The sequence below is a fragment of the Ranitomeya imitator genome, chromosome 6, assembly GCF_032444005.1.
Source record: "Ranitomeya imitator isolate aRanImi1 chromosome 6, aRanImi1.pri, whole genome shotgun sequence".
Lineage (NCBI taxonomy): Eukaryota > Metazoa > Chordata > Amphibia > Anura > Dendrobatidae > Ranitomeya > Ranitomeya imitator.
This window is the reverse complement of record NC_091287.1, coordinates 131,312,892-131,336,340: the sequence shown is the minus strand read 5'-3', so window position 1 is coordinate 131,336,340 and position 23,449 is coordinate 131,312,892. Positions and strand designations below refer to the sequence as shown.

General features: G+C 45.3%; 1 protein-coding gene across 2 annotated transcripts in view; it reads right to left on the bottom strand.

The window, feature by feature from the left end:
- NPHP3 (nephrocystin 3) overlaps positions 1 to 23,449 on the bottom strand; it is a 131,943-nt gene that overhangs the window by 5,472 nt on the left and 103,022 nt on the right. For both annotated transcript variants that reach the window (XM_069730099.1, XM_069730100.1), the window contains exons 24-27: positions 12,922 to 13,049; positions 10,534 to 10,774; positions 9,796 to 9,921; positions 1,881 to 1,996 (exon numbers count right to left, since the gene is read on the bottom strand). In XM_069730099.1, coding sequence (XP_069586200.1) covers positions 1,881 to 1,996; positions 9,796 to 9,921; positions 10,534 to 10,774; positions 12,922 to 13,049 — 611 coding nt within the window. The remainder of the gene's footprint in view (positions 1 to 1,880; positions 1,997 to 9,795; positions 9,922 to 10,533; positions 10,775 to 12,921; positions 13,050 to 23,449) is intronic.

Sequence of the window (23,449 nt, the reverse complement as noted above, 5' to 3'; positions counted from 1 at the left end):
CAACCGCGTTTCACCTATGTCCTTTTCCCTGCCTTCCATTTTGGCTTTCCTTCAGGCGGGACTGGATTCGGGCATTGCTCTTAGTTCCCTATAGGGCCAGGTTTCGGCGCTCTCCATCCTTTTTCAGAAGACTTTATCTTCTCGGCCACAGGTTAATACCTTCCTTCAAGGAGTGACCCATGCTGTCCCTCCGTACAGGGCTCCTGTTGATTCATGAGATCTAAATCTGGTACTGAACGTTCTGAGGGTTTCCCCCTTTGAGCCTCTCAGGGAGGTTCCCTGTCAGTTCTATCTCGGAAGGTGGCCTTTCTTGTGGCCATCACTTCTGCGGCGTTTCCGAGTTGGCGGTCCTCTCTTGCCGACCTCATTTCTTGGTCATCCACCAGGACAAGGTGGTCCTCAGGCCTCCGCCTTCATTCCTTCCTAAGGTGGTTTCCACCTTCCACCTCAACAAGGACATCGTACTACCTTCCTTTTGCCAAGCTCCGACTCATCTCCTGGAGCGATCGTTGAACAAGCTGGACCTTGTCAGGGCAGTGAGGATCTACCTGGATAGAACGTCCGCTTTCCGGAAGACGGATTCTTTTTTCGTCATTCCTGATGGCACGCGCAGAGGCCTGCCGGCTTCCAAGGCGACTATTGCTCGCTGGATCAGAACGGCAATTTTGGAGGCTTACCGGGTCAAGAACAGAGTTCCCCCTCCTGGGATAAAGGCTCACTCTACCCGGGCAGTCGGCGCCTCCTGGGCGGTGCACCACAGGGCTTCCGCCCTACAGCTCTGCAAAGCGGCAACTTGGTCTTCCATCCACACGTTCGCCAAATTTTACAGGGTCCATACCTACGCTTCGGCGGATGCCAGCCTAGGCAGAAGGATCTTGCAGGCGACAGTGGTGAGTCACCTGATGGAAGTCTGTTTTTCCCACCCCAGGGACTGCTTTGGGATGTCCCATGGTTCCTGTGTCCCCCAATGAGAGGCGATAGAGAAAACAGCATTTTTGGTTGCTTACCGTAAAATCTATTTTCTTGGAGCCTCCATTGGGGGACACAGCACCCTCCCATGTTTTTCAGTTTCTGTTGTTCTATGACACTGCAAAGGAGGAGCTAACTTTTTTTGTGCATTGTGTCAGCCTCCTAGTGGCAGCAGCATACACCCATGGTTCCTGTGTCCCCCAATGGAGGCTCCGAGAAACAGAATTTACAGTAAGCAACCCAAAATCCTGTTTTATGATTAATCTAACGGATGGGCAGATCTGAGTCAAACTACCGAAAAACCGCCGAAAGTTTCCAACTTTTTATGCACCTTTCAGTTGTGCAAAAACTGTCACTTTTCAAAGCTTTTACGTCAGTTTTCGGGCATAAAAGCCTTGATAAATCGGCTTCACAGTATTTTTTACAGATCGCTAACTTTATTATGCACAAGATTAATGTGAGATAAAAAGCTCTGCATTAATATCTATCCCCAAACTTCACACATTCACACCAAAAAGTGTGCGTGTAAAAGGTACTCTTATCCTCAAATTTATTTATCTTCGATTTTTTAAAATTTTTTAAAGCAATGGTCTCTCAAAGAAAAACCATTCATAAACAGAGGCCAGTTACTGCCCATATGTACAGATTCTCTTACCCATGGGGTATAACTGGAAGAAAGCTGGATCAGGCTTTATACAGTATGTGAACCAAAATGTAGCATTACATCTCAATCATGTAATTCGGGGACAGACCAGATTAATGAGCATGGTAGCCATTCTTAAAGGGGTAACCCGGCTCCGCTCATTTCCATTTTGGAAGGTAGAGATATCTGCTGTCTCGCAAACCTGTTCTATTCGTTAGAATTGGATGATATGCGATACCCAACGCTCGCATATACAGATTAACAATACCTCAATAATGCAAGATTTTTCAGGGTTTCTCCAACTCTGGGGTGCATACGACCAAGGCTATCTTCATAAATCTTCATGGCACGTTCATATAGAGGTAAAGCTTCCACTTGTTTTTTCTGAAAGGATAAAGTCAAGTATTATAATAAAAACTAGAAAGATTGTGCTACAGTGTGTGCATTATAAGAGAAAGGCCAAGACCAAACCGTCCCAGAGACATAAATATAGAAATACCTTGCATTAATGATCTTAAACTTCTCGGGATTTTATAAGCTATAACTTAGGATTCATACAAATGAATTAAAGAGGTTGTAGAGTCTAAGGCTATGTGCACACGTTGCAGATTGTATGCGATTTTGAAGCGAAAACAATACACAACAGCCCATTGAATTCAATGGGATTCCGCAATGCTGTGCTAATGCTGCGTATTTTTCTGAGAGAGAATCGCATCGCGGAAAAATAGACAGCATGCTCATTCTTTGTGCGGAATTGCGGTGATTCCGCACACCTAAGAATGCATTGATCCGCTTACTTCCCACATGTGGCTATGCCCACCATGCGGGAAGTAAGCGGATCATGTGCGGATGGTACCCAGGATGGAGGAGAGGAGACTATCCTCCAGGCCCTGGTTACCACATAACCACAGAATTAACCCCTTCATGACCCAGCCTATTTTGACCTTAAAGACCTTGCCGTTTTTTGCAATTCTGACCAGTGTCCCTTCATGAGGTAATAACTCAGGAACGCTTCAATGGATCCTAGCGGTTCTGAGATTGTTTTTTCGTGACATATTGGGCTTCATGTTAGTGGTAAATTTAGGTCAATAAATTCTGTGTTTATTTGTGATAAAAACGGAAATTTGGCGAAAATTTTGAAAATTTCGCAATTTTCACATTTTGAATTTTTATTCTGTTAAACCAGAGAGTTATGTGACACAAAATAGTTAATAAATAACATTTCCCACACGTCTACTTTACATCAGCACAATTTTGGAAACAAAATTTTTTTTTGCTAGGAAGTTATAAGGGTTAAAATTTGACCAGCGATTTCTCATTTTTACAACGAAATTTACAAAACCATTTTTTTTAGGGACCACCTCACATTTGAAGTCAGTTTGAGGGGTCTATATGGCTGAAAATACCCAAAAGTGACACCATTCTAAAAACTGCACCCCTCAAGGTGCACAAAACCACATTCAAGAAGTTTATTAACCCTTCAGGTGCTTCACAGCAGCAGAAGCAACATGGAAGGAAAAAATGAACATTTAACTTTTTAGTCACAAAAATGATTTTTCAGCAACAATTTTTTTATTTTCCCAATGGTAAAAGGAGAAACTGAACCACGTACGTTGTTGTCCAATTTGTCCTGAGTACGCCGATACCTCATATGTGGGGGTAAACCACTGTTCGGGCGCACGGCAGGGCTTGGAAGGGAAGGAGCGCCATTTGACTTTTTGAATGAAAAATTGGCTGCACTCTTTAGCGGACACCATGTCACATTTGGAGAGCCCCCGTGTGCCTAAAAATTGGAGCTCCCCCACAAGTGACCCCATTTTGGAAACTAGACGCCCCAAGGAACTTATCTAGATGCATAGTGAGCCCTTTAAACCCCCAGGTGCTTCACAAATTGATCCGTAAAAATGAAAAAGTACTTTTTTTTCACAAAAAAATTCTTTTAGCCTCAATTTTTTCATTTTCACATGGACAACAGGATAAAATGGATCCTAAAATTTGTTTGGCAATTTCTCCTGAGTACACCGATACTTCACATGTGGGGGTAAACCACTGTTTGGGCACATGGTAAGGCTCGGAAGGGAAGGAGCGCCATTTGACTTTTTGAATGAAAAATTATCTCCATCGATAGCGGACACCATGTCGCGTTTGGAGAGACCCTGTGTGCTTAAACATTGGAGCTCCCCCACAAGTGACCCCATTTTGGAAACTGGACCCCCCCAAGGAACTTATCTAGATGCCTAGTGAGCACTTTAAACCCTCAGGTGCTTCACAAATTGATCCGTAAAAACGAAAAAGTACTTTTTTTTCACAAAAAATTTATTTTCGCCTCAATTTTTTCATTTTCACATGGGCAATAGGATAAAATGGATCCTAAAATTTGTTGAGCAATTTCTCCCGAGTACGCCGATACCTCATATGTGGGGGTAAACCACTGTTTGGGCACACGGCAGGGCTCGGAAGGGAAGGCGCGCCTTTTAACTTTTTGAATGGAAAATTAGCTCCAATTGTTAGCGGACACCATGTCGCATTTGGAGAGCCCCTGTGTGCCTATGCAATGGAGCTCCCCCACAAGTGACCCCATTTTGGAAACTAGACCCCCCAAGGAACTTATCTAGATGCATACTGAGCACTTTAAACCCCCAGGTGCTTCACAGAAGTTTATAATGCAGAGCCATGAAAATAAAAAATAATTTTTCTTTTCTCAAAAATGATTTTTTAGCCTGGAATTTCCTATTTTGCCAATGGTAATAGGAGAAATTGGACCACAAATGTTGTTGTCCAGTTTGTCCTGAGTATGCAGATACCCCATATGTGGGGGTAAACCACTGTTTGGGCGCACGGCAGGGCTCAGAAGGGAAGGCACGCCATTTGGCTTTTTAAATGGAAAATTAGCTCCAATCATTAGCGGACACCATGTCGCGTTTGGAGAGCCCCTGTGTGCCTAAACATTGGAGATCCCCCACAAATTACCCCATTTTGGAAACTAGACCCCCAAAGGAACTAATCTAGATGTGTAGTGAGCACTTTGAACCCTCAAGTGCTTCACAGAAGTTTATAACGCAGAGCCATGAAAATAAAAAAAAAAAATTATTTTCTCAAAAATGAATTTTAGCCCGCAATTTTTTATTTTCCCAAGGGTAACAGGAGAAATTTGACCCCAAAAGTTGTTGTCCAGTTTCTCCTGAGTACGCTGATACCCCATATGTGGGGGTAAACCACTGTTTAGGCACATGCTGGGGCTCGGAAGTGAAGTAGTGACGTTTTGAAATGCAGACTTTGATGGAATGCTCTGCGGGCGTCACGTTGCGTTTGCAGAGCCCCTGATGTGGCTAAACAGTAGAAACCCCCCACAAGTGACCCCATTTTGGAAACTAGACCCCGAAAGGAACTTATCTAGATGTGAGGTGAGCACTTTGAACCCCCAAGTGCTTCACAGAAGTTCATAACACAGAGCAGTGAAAATAATAAATACGTTTTCTTTCCTCAAAAATAATTTTTTAGCCCAGAATTTTTTATTTTCCCAAGGGTTACAGGAGAAATTGGACCACAAAAGTTGTTGTCCAGTTTCTCCTGAGTACGCTGATACCCCATGTGTGGGGGTAAACCACTGTTTGGGCACACGTGGGGGCTCAGAAGGGAAGTAGTGACTTTTGAAATGCAGACTTTGATGGAATGGTCTGCGGGCGTCACATTGCGTTTGCAGAGCCCCTGGTGTGCCTAAACAGTAGAAACCCCCCACAAGTGACCCCATTTTGGAAACTAGACCCCCAAAGGAACTTATCTAGATGTGTGGTGAGCACTTTCAACCCCCAAGTGCTTTACAGAAGTTTATAACGCAGAGCCGTGAAAATAATAAATACGTTTTCTTTCCTCAAAAATAATTTTTTAGCCCAGAATTTTTTATTTTCCTAAGGGTTACAGGAGAAATTGGACCACAAAAGTTGTTGTCCAGTTTCTCCTGAGTACGCTGATGCCCCATGTGTGGGGGTAAACCACTGTTTGGGCACACGTGGGGGCTCAGAAGGGAAGTAGTGACTTTTGAAATGCAGACTTTGATGGAATGGTCTGCGGGCGTCATGTTGCGTTTGCAGAGCCCCTGGTGTGCCTAAACAGTAGAAACCCCCCACAAGTGACCCCATTTTGGAAACTAGACCCCCCAAGGAACTTATCTAGATATGTGGTGAGCACTTTGAACCCCCAAGTGCTTCACAGACGTTTACAACGCAGAGCCGTGAAAATAAAAAATCATTTTTCTTTCCTCAAAAATGATGTTTTAGCAAGCAATTTTTTATTTTCTCAAGGGTAACAGGAGAAGTTGGACCCCAGTAATTGTTGCGCAGTTTGTCCTGAGTATGCTGGTACCCCATATGTGGGGGTAAACCACTGTTTGGGCACACGTCGGGGTTCGGAAGTGAGGGAGCACCATTTGAATTTTTGAATACAAGATTGGCTGGAATCAATGGTGGCGCCATGTTGCGTTTGGAGACCCCCTGAAGTGCCTAAACAGTGGAAACCCCTCAATTCTACCTCCAACACACCCCTAACCCTTATCCCAACTGTAGCCGTAACCCTAATCACAACCCTAACCCCAACACACCCCTAACCACAACCCTAACCCCAACACACCCCTAACCCTAACCACAACCCTAATTCCAACCCAACTCTAAGGCTATGTGCCAACGTTGCGGATTCGTATGAGATTTTTCAGCATCATTTTTGAAAAATCCGCGGGTAAAAGGCACTGCGTTTTACCTGTGGATTTACCGTGGATTTCCAGTGTTTTTTGTGCGGATTTCACCTGTGGATTCCTATTGAGGAACAGGTGTAAAACGCTGCGGAATCCGCACAAAGAATTGGCATGCTGCGGAAAATACAACGCAGCGTTCCCGCGCGGTATTTTCTGCACCATGGGCACAGCGGATTTGGTTTTCCATATGTTTACATGGTACTGTAAACCTGATGGAACACTGCTGCGAATCCGCAGCGGCCAATCCGCACCGTGTGCACATGGCCTAATTCTAAAGGTATGTGCACACGCTGCGGAAAACGCTGCGGATCCGCAGCAGTTTCCCATGAGTGTACAGTTCAATGTGAACCTATGGGAACCAAAAATCGCTGTACACATGCTGCGGAAAAACTGCACGGAAACGCAGCGGTTTACATTCCGCAGCATGTCACTTCTTTCTGCGGATTCCGCAGCGGTTTTAGAACTGCTCCAATAGAAAATCGCAGTTGTAAAACCGCAGTGAAATGCGCAGAAAAACCGCGGTAAATCCACGATAAATCGGCAGCGGTTTAGCACTGTGGATTTTTCAAATCCGCTGCGGAAAAATCCGCATAGGACCAGAATACGTGTGCACATACCGAAACCCTAACCCTAGCCCTAACCCTACCCTAACCCTAACCCTAACCCTAGCCCTAACCCTACCCCTACCCCTAACCCTAGCCCTAACCCTACCCCTACCCCTAACCCTACCCCTAACCCTACCCCTAACCCTACCCCTAACCCTAACCCTAGTTCTTACCCCAACCTTAGTGAAAAAAAAAAAAATTCTTTATTTTTTTTATTGTCCCTATCTATGGGGGTGACAAAGGGGGGGGTCATTTACTATTTTTTTTATTTTGATCACTGAGATAGGATATATCTCAGTGATCAAAATTCACTCTGGAACGAATCTGCCGGCCGGCAGATTCGGCGGGCGCACTGCACATGCGCCCGCCATTTTGGAAGATGGCGGCGCCCAGGAAAGAAGACGGACGGACCTCGGGCGGCCAGGTAAGTATAAGGGGGGGAGATCAGGGCACGGGGGGGGCGTCGGAGCACGGGGGGGTGGATCGGATCATGGGGGGGGGTGGATCGGAACACGGGAGGGAGGATTGGAGCACGGGGAAGGATTGGAGCACGGGGTGAGGGATCGCTGTGCGGGGGGGGTGGATCGGAGCACGGGGGGGGGGGTCGCTGTGTGCGGGGGGGGGATCGGAGTGCGGGGGGGTTTGATTGCAGCACAGGGGGTGTGATTGGTGCACGGGGAAGCGGACAGGAGGACGGGGGAGCGGAGCACAGGACGGAGGGGAGCGGACCACAGATCGGGGGGGTGGGGGGGCGATCGGAGGGGTGGGGTGGGTGCACATAAGTGTTTCCAGCCATGGCCGATGATATTGCAGCATCGGCCATGGCTGGATTGTAATATTTCACCAGTTTTTTAGGTGAAATATTACAAATCGCTCTGATTGGCAGTTTCACTTTCAACAGCCAATCAGAGCGATCGTAGCCACGAGGGGGTGAAGCCACCCCCCCTGGGCTAAACTACCACTCCCCCTGTCCCTGCAGATCGGGTGAAATGGGAGTTAACCCTTTCACCCGGCCTGCAGGGACGCGATCTTTCCATGACGCATATGCTGCGTCATGGGTCGGAATGGCACCGACTTTCATGACGCAGCGTATGCGTCAAAGGTCGGGAAGGGGTTAAATTAAAAAAACAGTTATAAACTTACCTTCTGGCGGCCCCCGAATCCAAACCAGGCCTTAGCGATGCTCCCGTTCCCCAGTGATGCCTTGCGACAATGACCTGTGATGACGTAGCGGTCTCGAGTGATACTACGTCATTTGGGGTCATTGTCGCGAGGCATCACTGAGAACGGGAGCATCACGAGGAGCGGGAAGGCTGCAGAGGCCGCCGGAAGGTGAGAATATCACAATATTTTATTTTTATTATTTTTAACATTATATCTTTTTACTATTGATGCTGCATAAGCATATAGTGTTTGACAAGTGTGACCAACCTGTTAATCAGTTTTCCAAGCGATGCTACAGATCGCTTGGAAAACGCTAGCATTCTGCAAGCTATTTACGCTTGCAAAACGCTAGTGTTTAGCGGGAATACGCATGCCAATTCTGCCTCAACAGGGCAGACAAAGTACGCCTGTGTCGGAGCCGCGGCAGGAAGACAAGAAGAGGACATCATCGTATGAAGCTATGAGGCCCCGGACCGCGACGCCCATCTGACCGGACCGCAGTGGAACCGCCCCTGGGTGAGTATAACATACCGTATATATTCGAGTATAAGCTGAGAATTTCAGCACATTTTTTTTTTAGGCTGAAAATGCCCCTCTCAGCTTATACTCGAGTCATTCCCAGGGGTCGGCAGGGGAGGGGGAGCAGCAGCTGTCTAATCATACTCACCTGCTCCTGGCGCAGTCCCTGCACGTCTCTGGGTGCTGACAGCCTCTTCCTGTGTTGAGCGGTCACGTGGTACCGCTCATTACAGTAATGAATATGGACGCGACTCCACTCCCATAGGGGTGGAGCCGCATATTCATTACTGTAATGAGTGGTACCGGTGACCACTCAACGCTGGAAGAAGCTGTCAACGCCCGGAGAACCAGGGACCGCGCCAGGAGCAGGTGAGTATAACAGGGGCATCGCGCGATAGTCACCTTGTCCTTGTTACACCGCCGGGCTCCGTCTTTCATGTCCTCGGTCTGTGACGTTCAGGTCAGAGGGCGTGATGAAGTGTTAGTGTGCGTGCCGCCCTCTGTCTGAATAGTCACTGCGGAGGACGCTGAGAAGCAGCAGGCAGCAAAAAGAGGCGAGTATGTATTTTTGTTTTATTGCAGCAGCAGATATACTGTGCAGTTAATAATATCAGCATAAACTGCATTCTATGGGGCCATAATCAACTTTTATGCAGCATTATATGGGGCAAATTTCCTATGGAGCATCTTGTGGGGCCATTATTAACCTTTGTGCAACATTATATGGGGCATATTTTAATATGGAGCATCTTATGGGGCCCATCATAAACTTTATGGAGCATTATATGGGGCTCCTGATTCAATATGGATATTCAAAAACACTTAACCTACTGATATCTCAATTAATTTTACTTTATTGGTACCTATTTTTATTTTTGAAATTTACCGGTTGCTGTTGCATTTTCCACCCTAGGCTTATACTTGAGTCATTAAGTTTTCCCAGTTTTTGTGTGTCAAAATTAGGGGTCTTGGCTTATACTCGAGTATTTACCTGTTTTTCTTACCTTTCAGGTTACATCAGGGGCTTATCTACAACATTACAGAATGCTGTAGATAAGCCCCTGATGCCGTTGGCCTTAGCTCATATATGATTTTTGGGGTGACAGATTCCCTTTAAGTAGTGTACCAGGAAACTACACAGTGCTTACCATTTGACAGTACAATACAGCAAGGTTCACCAAGGCAGTAGCAACACTGGGGTGTTTGGGGCCAAATGACTTCTGACGAATTTCCACAGCCAGTTCATAAAGTGGTGCTGCTTTATCAAGCTTCCCCTGATTAAAATAAGGAAAAATCTAATTTTTAATCCTGATACAGAATAACATTTAAAAACACTTTCCAGCCTATTCATTCTTATGTACAATGAGTTTCTTCCATAGCCTCATATGTGAATCATATGGAACAGAAGTTCAATAATGCGTAAGCATGAAGTAACTCCTTCACCTAGCTGGCTATCCTGCTGCTCCTGACACAGATCATACAGCACAGCTGTTTCTTCTGCACCTCCATTTTTTCAGTGTAAGAGGAAGCAATAGAGAGATTGAGGGCAGATCACAAAATATGTGAAATTAGAGCATAGAAAAGATAACACACAAAGACCGTAAAAGGAGGGTGAAAACCACTTTGCCTGTGTATCTGTCAGCCGCTCCAAACCACAGACTTAGTATCAACATCAGCATGAGGAAGAAGCGATAACTCATGGGCAGTAAAAGCACAAAGATGAAGCTGTGCTAATCCAAAGATACTTAGGAATGTCTGAAACTAGGAGCAGGTTCCAAAGGTCATATCGGCGGGTGTGAAAATGACCGAAGGAATGAAAATACAGACTCCATGCAACACTCTAGGAGAGTCTTTGGCATAAGCTAAAAATATAACATAGGTCATACTTTTCTTTTGTAGAGCACGGCAAGATGCTTCACAGTATATGCGAGTGACGGGTGGTCTGGGGATAGCGCCCTCCTCCTGATGTCTAAGGCTCTTTCGTATAGTTCCTCAGCTTTGTCATATTGCTTTCTCTCGTTATACAGAGCAGCTAAATTGTTTAAAGACTGGGCACAGTCAGGATGGTCTACACCAAGCACACGTTCCCTCATTTCCAATGATCGCCTGAGAAATATTTCCGCTGTTCTACAAAGATAAAAAAAATACAAGAGACATATATCAATCACAGGACTTTATACAGGTGACTTACCTTTGGATTGTGGGTACAAGTAACTATGTGGGGAACTGCAATATATATGTGAATCCCTAATATACCATCCTCAATATTGAAATTGCAACACCAAGAAGATAAAGCCAAGGGATTATGGAAATCACAAGATAGATATTTAATGATATGCAAATGCAACAAAATTGTGACATCAGTATTGAATATGAGCACCATGTACAGAAATACATGCACTTACATGCATTGACAAGTTATCAACAAGTTTATTAATCGTTTGACGAATGTACTGCACTTGGGAGTAAAAATCATCAAGATCTGCTGCTGGCAGCTCCCTTTGTAATTGCCAACTAATGACATCCAAGATGTGCTCGATGGAAACAAATATGTATAAGCTGCAAACCATTGTAGCATGTTCAAGCCACACAAGCTTCTCACAGTACCACCAACAACATGCAGCCTGATATTGTTATGTTGAAAAATGGCTCCTGGGACACTTTGCATAAAGGGCCCCTGGTTTCATGACTAAATCAAGGTAACACTGAGCAGTTAGTGTACCTTGAATGAAGACTAGAGAACTAAGGGTCCGGGTACCAACATTATGCCTCTCCACTCCATAATCCAGGAGGTAGGATCGGTGTGATGTTCACTTTTCACGGTGTTGCTCACATGGTCTGCAGAACAATCTCCATCTATTATCCAATCCAATACAAAAATGGGACTTGTTGCTGAAGAGGATAGACCCCCCCTTCCATTGCTACCTTGTTCTGCACCACGATGCCCTTTGAGAACGGTGGTGTGAGGTCAGTTAAACACCTGTAGCTGGACATCTGGCTCGTAGTCCAACTTTGTGTGAATGGCTTCTGATCATTTGTGTAGACACTGTTTGATGCCTTAGGCTTGGCATGTGACGTATAATTTCACATGCAGCACTGAATTAATCAATTGTGGAAGCTGTGGTTCAATCATTTCTGAAGGGTATCTCAAGAGCAGTTTTTTAACATGACAATGCCAGTCTGCAAGTTTGTTATGATAACAAAGCAGCCAAAATGATTATTACTTGGCAATTGAAAGGGGAGCTGCCAGCAGCAGATCTTGATGACTGGCATGTCCAAATGCATTGAGCAGAACATTCCTCATACAACCATTAAAGGGGCTGTCCGGTTGAAAATGACAAGTCTGCAGTCACTCTGTGTGACTGCAGACATATAAATTCCCCCAGTGAATGCACTGTGATGATTCGCTGGTTCCTGAGCTGATGATGTATGCGTTATAAATAATCCCACCAGCACCCGACTATTGCACGTGGTCTCGCTCCATATACTTGTATAGAGCAAGGCCATGCCCACTGGATGGCAGCGCCACTAGATGGGGCACAGCCTCACTTCATACAAGTGTATGGAGCGAGGCCACACCCACTAGTCAGGTTCTGGCTGAAAATATGCATAACGCATACATCACCAGGCTGAAACCAGCAAATCCTCGCAGACCACAGTGCGTGCGCTGGAGGGCTTCATAAATCTGCAGTCACACAGAGTGACTGCAGACTTACCATTTTTAGACAGGACAACCTCATTAACGTCACCGATAGCAGCAAAGGCGTGTAAGTGCATGTATTTCTGTATGAGGCATTCAAACCTAACACTGAATAAATCAAGAAATGTGATAATAATATGCAAATTATGAAAACATCTGTTGATGCTATGATTCTTGGTGTTGCAATTTCAATGTTGAGATATGTATGTTAGAAGAAGCAAATTTCACCTAAAGCAGGTTAGCGCCAGGAAAACAATATTAAATGGAATGTGTTAGAAAATTATATACTGTCCAAGTAAAGTTAGGAATTTTGTACACTTTTTTTGTGATGTTTTTAATTTCCATGTCATTATTTTAACTTTAATATTATGTTATAGACATTGCACTGCTGTTTTTTCAAGTATAATAAATTAAAATAATTTACCGTAATATTAAAATAAAAAATAAAAATTACATTTATTACATCATTTATTAAATAATTAAAAATAAAATATACAAATGATGGTGAGAGATTAAATAATGTAAAGTACATAAAATGTATATGGATCTACATTGGTCAGTATCCAGTACTCACTCGAGGTTGTTCTGTAAGTAATATAAAACTCCTAGCTCATTCAGAGTTCTCGCGTTATCGGAGGTGTCCTTGCCCAGTGTCAGTTCCTCCAACTGAAGAGCACGACGCCTTAGGAGGGCAAACCCATACTAATGAGAGAGAAAAGGGAAAGTGCTCGTTTGAGTCAGTTTATACCTTCCCTTTAACTCCGTCTGAAACCCATTCTCTTAGAACTCTTCATCGTTCCATTCCTCCGTTATTACGGTTGAAAATGTATGAATTAAATTGACAAGCAATAACTGTTTCTTTTGACAACAGGGTGTGTCCCTACAGTCTGACACTGCCAGCACTGATTGGATAATTGTCAGACTCTGGAAGGCCACACCCATTTGAAAAGAACAATGGTTATACCTATAAATCACTATTAACCACTCTCAGCCAGGGGGAAATGCCATGTGCCTGAGGCTTGAAATAGGATCCACAGGGTCCAAGAAAGAGGGTGTGTAAGAAGATGCTACAAGGAATCAGATTTGGAAAAAAAAAACGTAAGGGCAAAACAGGAATCGTTACATAAGTGAGGTGATCGAGCAGTCTAAAGGAGTGCAGTTTTAGGGACGCTTAAAACTGTAGGTGTTGGGAATTAATCAAATTGGTAGTTCATTCCAGTGAATTGGTGCAGCTCATGAGAAGTCTTGAAGATGGGAATGGCAGGTTCGGATTATTGCGGATGTTAGTCTTAGGTCATTAGCAGAATGGAGGACATGTGTGGGGTGATAGAGAAGAGGGAGGAGATGTAGGGAATATAATCCTGGCTGCTGCATTCAGGATGGATTGGAGAGGGGAGAGTTTATTAAAAGGGTGACCGATTAGTCGAGAGTTGCAATAGTCCAGATGAAAATGAATAAGAGCATCAGTAAGAATTCTGGCAAAGTCAAATGTAAGAAAAGGTTGAATTCTAAAGATGTTTTTAAGGTGTAGGTGACCTGAGCGAGCGAGTGATCAGATAGAGGAAAGATCGGAGTCAAACATAATCCCAAGACTGTGGGTGGGCTGAGGGAGTAATGGTAGAACCACACACGGAAAGGGCAATATTGGGTGTAGGAAGGTTAGTGAGGGAGGAAACAACGAGTTCAGTTTTTTACGGAATTAGTTTTAAATAGAGGGAGGACATGATGTTAGAGACAGCAGACAGACAATCATTAGTATTTTGTAGTAATGCAGGAGTGATGTCAGGAGATGATGTGTATCATTGGGTGTCATCAGCATAGATATTGCACGGAAAACCGAATCTACTGATGGTTTGTTCAATAGGGGCTGTGTATAAGGAGAAGAGGAGGGGACCTAGAACTGATCCCTGAGGAACCCGGACAGTAAGGGGAAGAGCAGAGGAAGGAGAGCCAGCAAAAAAGATACAGTGAAGGAACAGTCAGAGAGGTAGGAGAACAAAGAGAGAACGGTGTCCTTGAGGCCGATAGCGCAGAGCATAGTGAGGAGGAGCTGGTGATCCAGAGTGTCAAATGCTGCAGAGAGATCCAGGAGAAACAGCAGGCAGCAGTGACCGTAAGATTTAGCTGTTAGTGGGTCATTAGAGACTTTAGTAATAGCAGTTTCAGTATAGTCTTAAGAGTGGAAAATGGATTGTAAAGGGTCAAGAGAGTGATCTGAGAGATACTGAATTAGAAATTAAAGTTTAGAAATTAACATTCTTATAATATCATCCGCTTTATGGATCCAGTGACTCACAGACTGGAGAACTTGACTGCCAGGAGCAGGGATTGGGGACCTAGCAGCATTGACAAGATGTTTCAGTAATATTTTCTGATATGCTCTCATTGGAAGGTCAGGTAAAGGAGATACAGCTGAAGGCTGACTTAGCGGAATATTTAGTGCCTCACAACTAACTGCATAGAAACCCCTCATTTTATAAAGCCTTGTGAAATAGAGAACAACAACATAAATTGGAAACTGAGAGGTACAGTTGTGTGAAAATGGAGTTTTTAACTGAAGGTCTTTATTATCAATGGATAAATAAATCCAAATCTACAGGGCCTGTGTGAAAAAGTGATTACCACCTAACCCTAATAACCGGTTGGGCCACCCTTAGCAGAAACAACTGCAATCAAGGGTTTGTGGTGACTGGAATGCGTCTTTTACAACACTCTGGAGGAATTTTGGCCCACTCATCTTTGCAAAATTGTTGTAATTCAGCCACATTGGAGGGTTTCCGAGCATAAACCGCCATTTTAAGGACATGCTACAGCATCTCAATCAGATTAAAGGGATTGCCCACTACTTTCAGTTAACCCCCCAATGTATCCCCCCGGGGCCCCTAATGAATTTTATAAATACCTTCTGTTGCCTTTTTCGCCTGTGAGGGGCGCTATGCCGGCGGCTGAGTCCGGGTCACATAACCCCCAGGCTGCAGCCGCCGCTAACTTCCGCCGTCGTCACGTCAATTTCCAGACTCTGGAAATTGACGTGACGTCATTAGCAGGCGTGACCCAGCCTCAACAGACAGCAGTCACTCAAGAGTGACTGGGCTGTGGGCAGGGCTGCCTGCGGGGCTGTGCTGGTGGTGGACGGGGCTGTGTTGGGGGCGGGCGGGGCTGTGCTGGGGTCTGCTGGCCGGCCACGCTCATGTGCTGAGATGTGCGGCCGGTGTGGTGGTGGGGGTCTGCCGAAGGTGCTGGAGTGTGCGGGCGGGGGGTCTGCGGGGCTGTGTGGTGGGGTCATTGGTGTGTGCAGGCATCGTCCGATGGGACTACACGTCACTTTTGGCATTGCGGTGTGAGAAAGTTCCTATGCAGCAAATGCCATAAAGTGAGACCAGTGAACTATAGTAACCTCTCAGTGAGGCACTGCAAGAGCCATTGTCTCCTGTCAGAGTGTCACTGAGGGTCCTATAGAGCAGTGACATCACTGAATTAGCTGCAGATTGAATGCTGTGTACTTGTAGTACCATTGGATGATGCCTGCACACACACCCCAAAAGACCCCCCGCACACACCCGAACAGTCCCGCACACATCCAAACAGCCCACAGACCCCGCCCACATACACGCACACAGTCACCGCCCACACACTTCCCTCCTCCAGAACTGCAGCGTTTCTCGGACCCACATCCACAGCAAACCTGAAGATCTTTTTTACATCTGCGGTTTTGCTGCGGATGTGCCCGACTCAAGGAACGTCTAAGGGTGCAGAACCGCTGCAGTTCGGCACAAAAGAAATGACATGCTGCGAAAAAAAAGCTGCGTTTCGGTGCAGCCTTTACCGCAGCATGTGCACAACAAGTCTGCGGCTCCCACAGACACATTGGTTGTGCACTACACTGCAGATTTGCTGCAATTCTGTGCGGCAAAAAACGCTGCGGATCGGCAATCAAATCCGCAACGTGTGCACACAGCCTTAGCATTTAGTGAACCTAGCAAAAAAAAGCCAAGCAAAAAACCAAGTGTGGGATTGCACTTTTTTTTGCAATTTCATCGCACTTTGAGTTTTTTTTCACATTTTCTGTTACACGACATAGTAAAACCAATGGTGTCGTTCAAAAGTAGAACTTGTCCTGTAAAAGATAAGCCCTCACATGGCCATATTGACGGAAAAATTATTGCTCTGGAAAGAAGGGGAGCGATAAACGAAAAAAAGCTCCAGGGGTGAAGGGGTTTAGAAACATGGATATGGACATATCTATGGAAATAAATATATAGATATATCTCTGTATGTATCTATCCATCCCATATCTATCTATCTATCTACCTATCTATCTGTGTGTAATGGAGTGTGGGTTGGACAAATGTAAAAGAGGAGGTTGGACAGAAATGACATCACAAATCTTTTTGAAGAGAGAGGAGGCAGGGGTTTGGGTGTGTTTTGGAGTGGGTGTGGTAGGTTCGGGCTTAGTGGCCAGTGCAATGCATCATGGAACTTGTAGTATTAGAGCACAATAACTCAGGAGAAAGGAAGTCGATTAACCCCATGAGAGCTGGATCCAGCACTGAAGATGTGCTGCTACAGCATGATAAAAGGCAATATTGCTAAAATAAACACAGTGGATGTTTTCAGTGGCACATAATAGCAAGATTTATGGAAGAAAAAAAATATTGTAGTGGACAACTTCTTTAACCCCTTCATGACCCAGCCTATTTTGACCTTAAAGACCTTGCCGTTTTTTGCAATTCTGACCAGTGTCCCTTTATGAGGTAATAACTCAGGAACGCTTCAACGGATCCTAGCGGTTCTGAGATTGTTTTTTCGTGACATATTGGGCTTCATGTTAGTGGTAAATTTAGGTCAATAAATTCTGCGTTTATTTGTGATAAAAACGGAAATTTGGCAAAAATTTTGAAAATTTCGCAATTTTCACATTTTGAATGTTTATTCTGTTAAACCAGAGAGATATGTGACACAAAATAGTTAATAAATACCATTTCCCACATGTCTACTTTACATCAGCACAATTTTGGAAACAAAATTTTTTTTTTGCTAGGAAGTTATAAGGGTTAAAATTTGACCAGCGATTTCTCATTTTTACAACGAAATTTACAAAACCATTTTTTTTAGGGACCACCTCACATTTGAAGTCAGTTTGAGGGGTCTATATGGCTGAAAATACCCATAAGTGACACCATTCTAAAAACTGCACCCCTCACGGTACTCAAAACCACATTCAAGAAATTTATTAACCCTTCAGGTGCTTCACAGCAGCAGAAGCAACATGGAAGGAAAAAATGAACATTTAACTTTTTAGTCACAAAAATTATCTTTTAGCAACAATTTTTTTATTTTCCCAATGGTAAAAGGAGAAACTGAACCACGAAAGTTGTTGTCCAATTTGTCCTGAGTACGCTGATACCTCATATGTGGGGGTAAACCACTGTTTGGGCGCACGGCAGGGCTTGGAAGCGAAGGAGCGCCATTTGACTTTTTGAATGAAAAATTGGCTCCACTATTTAGCGGACACCATGTCACGTTTGAAGAGCCCCCGTGTGCCTAAAAATTGGAGCTCCCCCACAAGTGACCCCATTTTGGAAACTAGACGCCCCAAGGAACTTATCTAGATGCATAGTGAGCACTTTGAACCCCCAGGTGCTTCACAAATTGATCCGTAAAAATGAAAAAGTACTTTTTTTTCACAAAAAAATTCTTTTCGCCTCAATTTTTTCATTTTCACATGGGCAATAGGATAAAATGGATCAGAAAATTTGTTGGGCAATTTCTCCCGAGTACGCCGATACCTCATATGTGGGGGTAAACCACTGTTTGGGCACTCGGCAGGGCTCGGAAGGGAAGGCGCGCCATTTGACTTTTTGAATGGAAAATTAGCTCCAATTGTTAGCGGACACCATGTCGCGTTTGGAGAGCCCCTGTGTGCCTATGCATTGGAGCTCCCCCACAAGTGACCCCATTTTGGAAACTAGACCCCCCAAGGAACTTATCTAGATGCATATTGAGCACTTTAAACCCCCAGGTGCTTCACAGAAGTTTATAACGCAGAGCCATGAAAATAAAAAATAATTTTTCTTTCCTCAAAAATGATTTTTTAGCCTGGAATTTCCTATTTTTCCAAGGGTAATAGGAGAAATTGGACCCCAAATGTTGTTGTCCAGTTTGTCCTGAGTACGCTGATACCCCATATGTGGGGGTAAACCACTGTTTGGGCGCACGGCAGGGCTCGGAAGGGAAGGCACGCCATTTGGCTTTTTAAATGGAAAATTAACTCCAATCATTAGCGGACACCATGTCACGTTTGGAGAGCCCCTGTGTGCCTAAACATTGGAGATCCCCCACAAATGACCCAATTTTGGAAACTAGACCCCCAAAGTAACTAATCTAGATGTGTGGTGTGGACTTTGAACCCCCAAGTGCTTCACAGAAGTTTATAACGCAGAGCCATGAAAATAAAAAAAATAAATTATTTTCTCAAAAATGATTTTTAACCTGCAATTTTTTATTTTCCCAAGGGTAACAAGAGAAATTTGACCCCAATATTTGTTGTCCAGTTTCTCCTGAGTACGGTGATACCCCATATGTGGGGGTAAACTACTGTTTGGGCACATGCTGGGGCTCGGAATTGAAGTAGTGACTTTTTGAAATGCAGACTTTGATGGAATGCTCTGCGGGCGTCACGTTGCGTTTGCAGAGCCCCTGGTGTGCCTAAACAGTAGAAACCCCCCACAAGTGACCCCATTTTAGAAACTAGACCCCCCAAGGAACTTATTTAGATATGTGGTGAGCATTTTGATCCCCCAAGTGCTTCACAGACGTTTACAACGCAGAGCCGTGAAAATAAAAAATCATTTTTCTTTCCTCAAAAATGATGTTTTAGTAAGCATTTTTTTATTTTCACAAGGGTAACAGGAGAAATTGGACCCCAGTAATTGTTGCGCAGTTTATCCTGAGTATGCTGGTACCCCATATGTGGGGGTAAACCACTGTTTGGGCACACGTCGGGGCTCGGAATTGAGGGAGCACCATTTGACTTTTTGAATACGAGATTGGCTGGAATCAATGGTGGCGCCATGTTGCGTTTGGAGACCCCTGATGTGCCTAAACAGTGGTAACCCCTCAATTCTACCTCCAACACTAACCCCAACACACCCCTAACCCTTATCCCAACTGTAGCCATAACCCTAATCACAACCCTAATTCCAACCCTAACCCTAAGGCTATGTGCCCACGTTGCGGATTCGTGTGAGATTTTTCAGCATCATTTTTGAAAAATCCGCGGGTAAAAGGCACTGCGTTTTACCTGCGGATTTTCAGTGTTTTTTGTGCGGATTTCACCTGCGGATTCCTATTGAGTAACAGGTGTAAAACGCTGCGGAATCCGCACAAAGAATTGACATGCTGCGGAAAATACAACACAGCGTTTCCGCGCGGTATTTTCCGCACCATGGGCACAGCGGATTTGGTTTTCCATAGGTTTACATGGTACTGTAAACCTGATGGAACACTGCTGCGAATCCGCAGCGGCCAATCCGCTGCGGATCCGCAGCCAAATCTGCAGCGTGTGCACATAGCCTAATTCTAAAGGTATGTGCACACGCTGCGGAAAACGCTGCGGATCCGCAGCAGTTTCCCATGAGTTTACAGTTCAATGTAAACCTATGGGAAACAAAAATCGCTGTACACATGCTGCGGAAGAACTGCACGGAAACGCAGCGGTTTACATTCCGCAGCATGTCACTTCTTTGTGCGGATTCCGCAGCGGTTTTACAACTGCTCCAATAGAAAATCGCAGTTGTAAAACCGCAGTGAAATGCGCAGAAAAAACGCGGTAAATCCGCCATAAATCCGCAGCGGTTTAGCACTGCGGATTTATTAAATCCGCAGCGGAAAAATCCGCAGAGGACCAGAATACATGTGCACATACCGAAACCCTAACCCTAGCCCTAGCCCTAACCCTAGCCCTAACCCTATTCTAACATTAGTGGAAAAAAAAAAAATTCTTTATTTTCTTATTGTCCCTACCTATGGGGGTGACAAGGGGGGGGGGGGGGGTCATTTATTATTTTTTTTTATTTTGATCACTGAGATATAATCTATCTCAGTGATCAAAATGCACTTTGGAACGAATCTGCCGGCCGGCAGATTCGGCAGGCGCACTGCGCATGCGCCCGCCATTTTGGAAGATGGCGGCGCCCAGGGAGAAGACGGACAGACCCCGGCAGGATGGGTAAGTATGATGGGGTGGGGGGGAACACAGGGCGGGGGGGGGGGAAATCGGAGCGCGGGAGGGGTGGAACGGAGCACGAGGGGGGTGGAACGGAGCACGGGGGGGTGGAACGGAGCACGGGGGGGGGGGGGGGTGGATCGGAGTGCAGGGGGGGGGTGATTGGAGCACGGGGTGGGTGATTGGAGCACGGGGTGAGCGGACAAGAGCACGGGGGGACCGGAGCACAGGACGGAGGGGAGCCGGAGCAGTGTACCGGACAGATCGGAGGGCTGGGGGGGGCGATCGGTGGGGTGGGGGCACATTAGTGTTTCCAGCCATGGCCGATGATATTGCAGCATCGGCCATGGCTGGATTGTAATATTTGACCAGTTATAATAGGTGAAATATTACAAATCGCTCTGATTGGCAGTTTCACTTTCAACAGCCAATCAGAGCGATCGTAGCCACGGGGGGGTGAAGCCACCACCCCTGGGCTAAACTACCACTCCCCCTGTCCCTGCAGATCGGGTGAAATGGGAGTTAACCCTTTCACCCGATCTGCAGGGACGCGATCTTTCCATGACACCACATAGGCGTCATGGGTCGGATTGCCACCGACTTTCATGACGCCTACGTGGCATCATGGGTCGGGAAGGGGTTAAGGTCAGGACTTTGACTAGGCCACTCCAAAGTCTTAATTTTGGTTTTCTGAAGCCATTCATAGGTGGACATGTTGGTGTGTTATGGATCATTGTCCTGCAGAATAACCCAAGGGTGCTTCAGTTTGAGGTCATGAAAAGATGGCCGCACATTCATCTTCAGGATTTTTTGGTAGACAGCAGAATTCATTATTCCATTTACCACAGCAAGTCTTCTAGATCCTGATCAGCAAAACAGCCCCAGACCATCACACTGCCTCCACCATATTTTATTGCTAGTATGATGTTCCTTTTCTGAAATGCTGGGTTACTTCTATGCCAGATGTAATGGAACATACACCTTCCAAAAAAAGTTCAACTTTTGTCTCGTCAGTCCACAGAGTAATCACCCAAAAGTCTTGGGGATCAGCAAGATGTTTTCTGGCAAACTGAGACAAGCCTTTATGTGTTTATTGCTCAGCAGTGGTTTTCACCTTGGAACTCTGTAATGCAGGTCATTTTTGTGCAGTCTCTTTCTTATGATGGAGTCATGAACACTAACCTTGACTGAGACAAGTGAGGCCTGCAACTCTGCAGTTCTTTGGATGTTGTTGTGGGGTCTTTTGTGACCTCTTGGATGAGTTGTCGCTACGTTCTTGGGCTAATTTTGGTTGGCTGTCCACCCCTGGGAAGGTTCACGACTGTTCCAAGTTTTTGCCATTTGTGCATAATGGCTCTCACAGTGGTTTGCTGGAGTCCCAAAGCTTGGGAAATGGCTTTATAACCTTTTCCAGACTGATAGCTCTCAATTACCGGTACTTTGTTTCTCATTTATTCCAAAATTTCTTTGTATCACGGCATGATGTCTAGCTTTTGAGGAACTTTCGGTCTACTTCACTTTGTCAGGAAGGTCCTATGGTGTCCCTTTGCCACTAGCGATCTATCACTAACATGACACAGGGATATTAAGCGACAGCCTCAAAATCTTAATGATTTAGAGATGCTCTGCAAAGAGAAGTGGAGCAAAATTTCTCCTGACATTTGCGCAAACCTCATCATCAACTATAAAACTGTCTGACTGTTGTGCTTGCCAACAAGGCTTTTGCCACAAAGTATTAAGTCTTTTTTGCCGGAGGGATCAAATACTTATTTCTCACTGCAAAAGAGAGAATTTTGGTACTTACCGTAAAATCTCTTTCTTGGAGCCTTCATTGGGGGGGACACAGAACAACCGTGGGTGTATGCTGCTGCTAGGAGGCTGACACTATGCAAAAAGGAAAAAATACGTGGCTCCTCCCTGGCAGTATACACCCACCGACAGGCACCAAGCACCTCAGTTGGTGTAAAAAGCAGTAGGAGAAGTAACATAACTCATAAAGTATAAGTACTAACTCAACTAGACCCCAAAACTGTACCAGAATAAACATTAGGGAGGGTGCTGTGTCCCCCAATGAAGGCTCCAAGAAAGAGATTTTACGGTAAGTACCAAAAATCCCTCTTTCTTTATCGCTTCATTGGGGGACACAGAACAACCGTTGGACGTCCAAAAGCAGTCCCAGAAAAGGGTGGGTAGAAAGAATATAAATAATAGCTCAGGTCGGCCTGTGCGCAACCGCCGCCTGCAGTACCTTCCTACCAAGACCTGCATCAGACGAGGCTTGGGTATGAACCCTATAGAACCTTGTAAAAGTGTGCAAAGACGACCAGGTTGCGGCCTTGCAAACTTGCAAGGCGGAAGCCTGGTGGCGAACAGTCCAAGAAGCTCCGACAGCTCTGGTGGAGTGGGCTCGCACCCCTGGAGGACGTGCCTAATGAACACTGTATAATTCTGATATTGCAGAACGAATCCAACGCGAGATACTGCATTTAGATGCTTGAAGGCCCTTCCGATGACCCTCGGAAACCACAAGGAGACAATCGGATTGACGGAAGGGAGCGGTTCTAGAAAGATAAATCCGGATGGCCCTGACCACGTCAAGCTTGTGAAGGGACTTCTCCAAAGGATGAGCCGGAGAAGGGCAAAATGATGGAAGGATTATGTCCTCATTGATGTGGAAACCCGAGACCACCTTGGGAAGGAATTCGGGAACCGGTCTAAGAACGACTTTATGCTGATGAAGAATAAGGAAGGAGGAATGGCAAGAAAAAGATGCCAACTCAGAAACCCTCCTAATAGATGTGATGGCGATGAGGAAGGCCACCTTCCAAGAGAGAAGGGAAAAAGGCACGTCTTGAAGAGGTTCAAAGGGAGCAGC